This window comes from Limulus polyphemus, unplaced genomic scaffold (assembly GCF_000517525.1).
Source record: "Limulus polyphemus unplaced genomic scaffold, Limulus_polyphemus-2.1.2 Scaffold1954, whole genome shotgun sequence".
Taxonomy (NCBI): Eukaryota; Metazoa; Arthropoda; class Merostomata; order Xiphosura; family Limulidae; genus Limulus; species Limulus polyphemus.
The window spans coordinates 120,687-124,334 of record NW_013667564.1 but is presented as its reverse complement, the minus strand read 5'-3'; the positions used below and the strand labels follow the sequence as shown (position 1 = coordinate 124,334).

At 28.8% G+C, this 3,648-nt stretch overlaps 1 protein-coding gene across 1 annotated transcript in view; it reads left to right on the top strand.

Moving 5' to 3' along the window:
• LOC106465469 (nucleolar pre-ribosomal-associated protein 1-like) overlaps positions 1 to 3,648 on the top strand; it is a 46,337-nt gene that overhangs the window by 20,257 nt on the left and 22,432 nt on the right. The window contains exons 17-18 of the mRNA XM_022393371.1: positions 1,369 to 1,436; positions 1,745 to 1,902. Of these exons, the coding sequence (XP_022249079.1) occupies positions 1,369 to 1,436; positions 1,745 to 1,902 (226 nt within the window). The remainder of the gene's footprint in view (positions 1 to 1,368; positions 1,437 to 1,744; positions 1,903 to 3,648) is intronic.

Below are 3,648 nucleotides of genomic sequence, written 5' to 3'. Positions count from 1 at the left end.
TACACTATTATTAATTAGTACAAAAATACACTATTATTAATTATTACAAAATATACTATTATTAACTAGTACAAAAATACATTATTATTAATTAAAAATCACTTATATAAGTTATCACTATAAAGTGATTATGAAGGTTAAACAAAACTTGAGATTTTTCAAGGAGTAATCTTCATCTTGTTCTCTTTTTGAGCTTTATTTACAAATAAAAATCCTGAAGAAGCAAACAATTTCTAATGATAAACACTGAATATTAATATGTTTTCTTGTCCTGCTGTTTATAAAATGTAATATAATTCTCATCTCTAATCAAATATTTTACAAAATTTAGACCTAATACAGGAGAACTTACGACATTTTAAAATTTATTCACAGTATTCAAACTTACTCGGTTTCTACTCAGAGTAGTGTGAAGATAAAATAACAGTTGCTTCACTAAGTTGGTCTTGTCATTTGTGGACGAAGAGGAGAGCAGTTTGTACATTTTCTGTAACATCTTTGAAATCTTCTTCGATAGATTGTCCTTCTTTTCTTGGAATCTGAAAAATATATCTTCCAAAAAATCTTTGGCACAGGGGATCATCCCCTCTAACTTTGGCTTTGATTTATTCATCTTCTTTTTCTGTAATGAGAGCTAAAACATTAAAAATTATAATATATAATGGCTTAAATGATACTTCACAGTAGTAATCAGATACAACTACACACACACATGACATAAATATTTATCATTTTAACTATAACACAGATAAATTTAACATTATAATAACCATAAAGAAACCTTGTTGTCAGGAGAACAGATGTTACACAACTTCCATAATTATAAAATTAAATGCTAATTAAAAATTGATAATTTTGTTTTTGTGCTCTGTATTTGAATTAGACAGATTAGTTATTGAAATTTTTAATTCATCGAGTTCATATTCTCTTTATGGTCTTACAAACCCATTTACAAGTTGGATTTATAAGCGTCAAATATTTAACAGATTTTGTTTATCATAAAAATATTGTCAGAGCTGTAAAGAGATGAAACTACAAAGTATAATATATATTATCAAAGTTGTTTTTGAGTTTAATTTAACCTACTGAAGAAGTTGTATTTCTAAAATGACAAAAACAAACACTTAAATAACTTATTTTTCTAACTGTAAACATAATTGTAAAATATAATATTACAGTTGTGACCTTTTTTTTTGTAAACATTAAATATTTTTTTTTCAATCCATAAACCCATTTTTTTAAATAATTCAGTCTTCTGACATCTCTTCCAAACATCTGTCATTATTTAATGAACAAAATATGCACAAGTTTCGTGTTAGATAATTATGAGAAGCGTATACACTAATTCGTATTAAATATTCTTTTTAGTCTGCCTTTTAGTGTCTTAGTTCCTGCATCTTTGAGTGTTTTAGAAGAGCAGGATGAAGTAGATGAAAGTAAGTCTTAATGAATTAGCAGTGAATGGTGTTATTTACAGAGAAATCTAAAAATAAGTAACAGTAACGGTTACAAAACGTTGTCTAGTTGATATTGTAACAGTAAATTATTGGCGATTTTGAAACATGGATTTTTGAGAATAATTAGTAGCTTTTTGTCATAGCCCTTTTTTACCCCTTAAAACCTGAATCACTAAAGTTTGTGTATCTTCGTGATGTTACTTTGTTATCATTTTAGACGATTCAGTGACTTGTTTTACTATCAGAAGTTGTAGGTGAGAAACTATTAAACGTTTTCCTCTTTTCAGCAATTGTGCAATTTTTAACAAGTGTCACCAAGAGCATCCTCTTCAGTCAGTATCACCCAGAAACATTGAGCATTATTCTGTCTAGGTCTAAAAAACTGTTACTTCACGATGTCCTAGAATACGTGAAACTTTGGGTTCCTACAGCTTTAAAGTCCAAGGTAATTCTATGTGAATATGGTTTGATTTTAAATTTATTAAAATGTTGTTGTTTTTTTATAAGAAAATATATTTGTTTGCATTAGTAATTAATCAAAGATAAAATACAAAAGTCGGGCTATTGCTGGTGTGAAGGTAAAGTTTTAATGTTTTTTTGATCACTAACAAACTTTTATTCTCCAGTGACATGTCATAATATTGTAATAGGAATGTATTTATCATTGTTTTTTTGTTTTTGTAACTAAAACTTTAGATCAACATTAGGTAGATATAGAAAAAAAATTAACTAACAAGTTAATGAAACCAATTCTAAAAAGCAAATAAACTATGGTTCTATCATTGTTTATTGTATTTTCAGCTATTACCCCAGTAATATCTCACAAGGTTTGGTCAGCTAAGAAGATTTAAGTTAGGCCTAAATCCACATAATAAACTGAAAATCAACAGTTAAATTTGGGCATAATTGTTCAGAACTATCATTCTGCCTTTTGAGGATTCAAGCCTTTGATATTTAGTTATCACACAAGAGATTTTACACCACTTTTAAAATCCAAATTTAACCATTGCTAACAATAATCTTTAAAAGTGTAAACATTAAAAATAATAAAATAATCATCATAATATTAAAGTTTATATTAAACATTGTAACCTATAATATCCTCTTGATAGAATTGTCTTAGATTTATTTAAATATAAGTTTTTGAGTTTTATCCCAAAAAAATGCAAATATTAGAAGTGGTGAACTTCATCCACATTATTTTCTACCAATTAGATCTTGTTTGCTGACATTGTTATACAAAGTTACTTCTCTATGTGTGTGTTTCTTTATGATTGTTAGAAGTTACTTCCCTATGTGTGTTTCTTTATGATTAATGTTAGAAGTTACTTCCCTATGTGTGTTTCTTTATGATTAATGTTAGAAGTTACTTCCCTATGTGTGTTACTTTATGATTAATGTTTGAATTTACTTCCCTATGTGTGTTTCTTTATGATTAATGTTAGAAGTTACTTCCCTATGTGTGTTTCTTTATGATTAATGTTAAAAGTTACTTCTCTATGTGTGTTTCTTTTTGATTAATGTTAAAAGTTGCTTCCTTATGTTTTATAATGATAATTATGCTATAATTACATAATTTATTTTTCTTGAAACCACAGAGTACAATTTTATCAAACAACAGAACATGACTCCACCGACAAGAGTGAAACTACCAAGTACAATTTTATCAAACAACAGAGTACGACTCCACCAACAAGAGTGAAACTACAGAGTACAATTTTATCAAACAACAGAGCACGACTCCACCGACAAGAGTGAAACTACAGAGTACAATTTTATCAAACAACAGAGCACGACTCCACCATAAAGAGTGAAACTACAAAGTACAATTTTATCAAACAGAGCACAACTCCACCACAAAGAGTGAAACTACGAAGTACAATTTTATCAAACAACAGAGCATGACTCCACCGACAAGAGTGAAACTACGAAGTACAATTTTATCAAACAACAGAGTACGACTCCACCAACAAGAGTGAAACTACAGAGTACAATTTTATCAAACAACAGAGTACGACTCCACTGACAAGAGTGAAACTACGGAATACAATTTTATCAAACAACAGAGCACGACTCCACCGACAAGAGTGAAACTACCAAGTACAATTTTATCAAACAACAGAGCATGACTCCACCACAAAGAGTGAAACTACAGAGTACAATTTTATCAAACAACAGAGCATGACTCCAC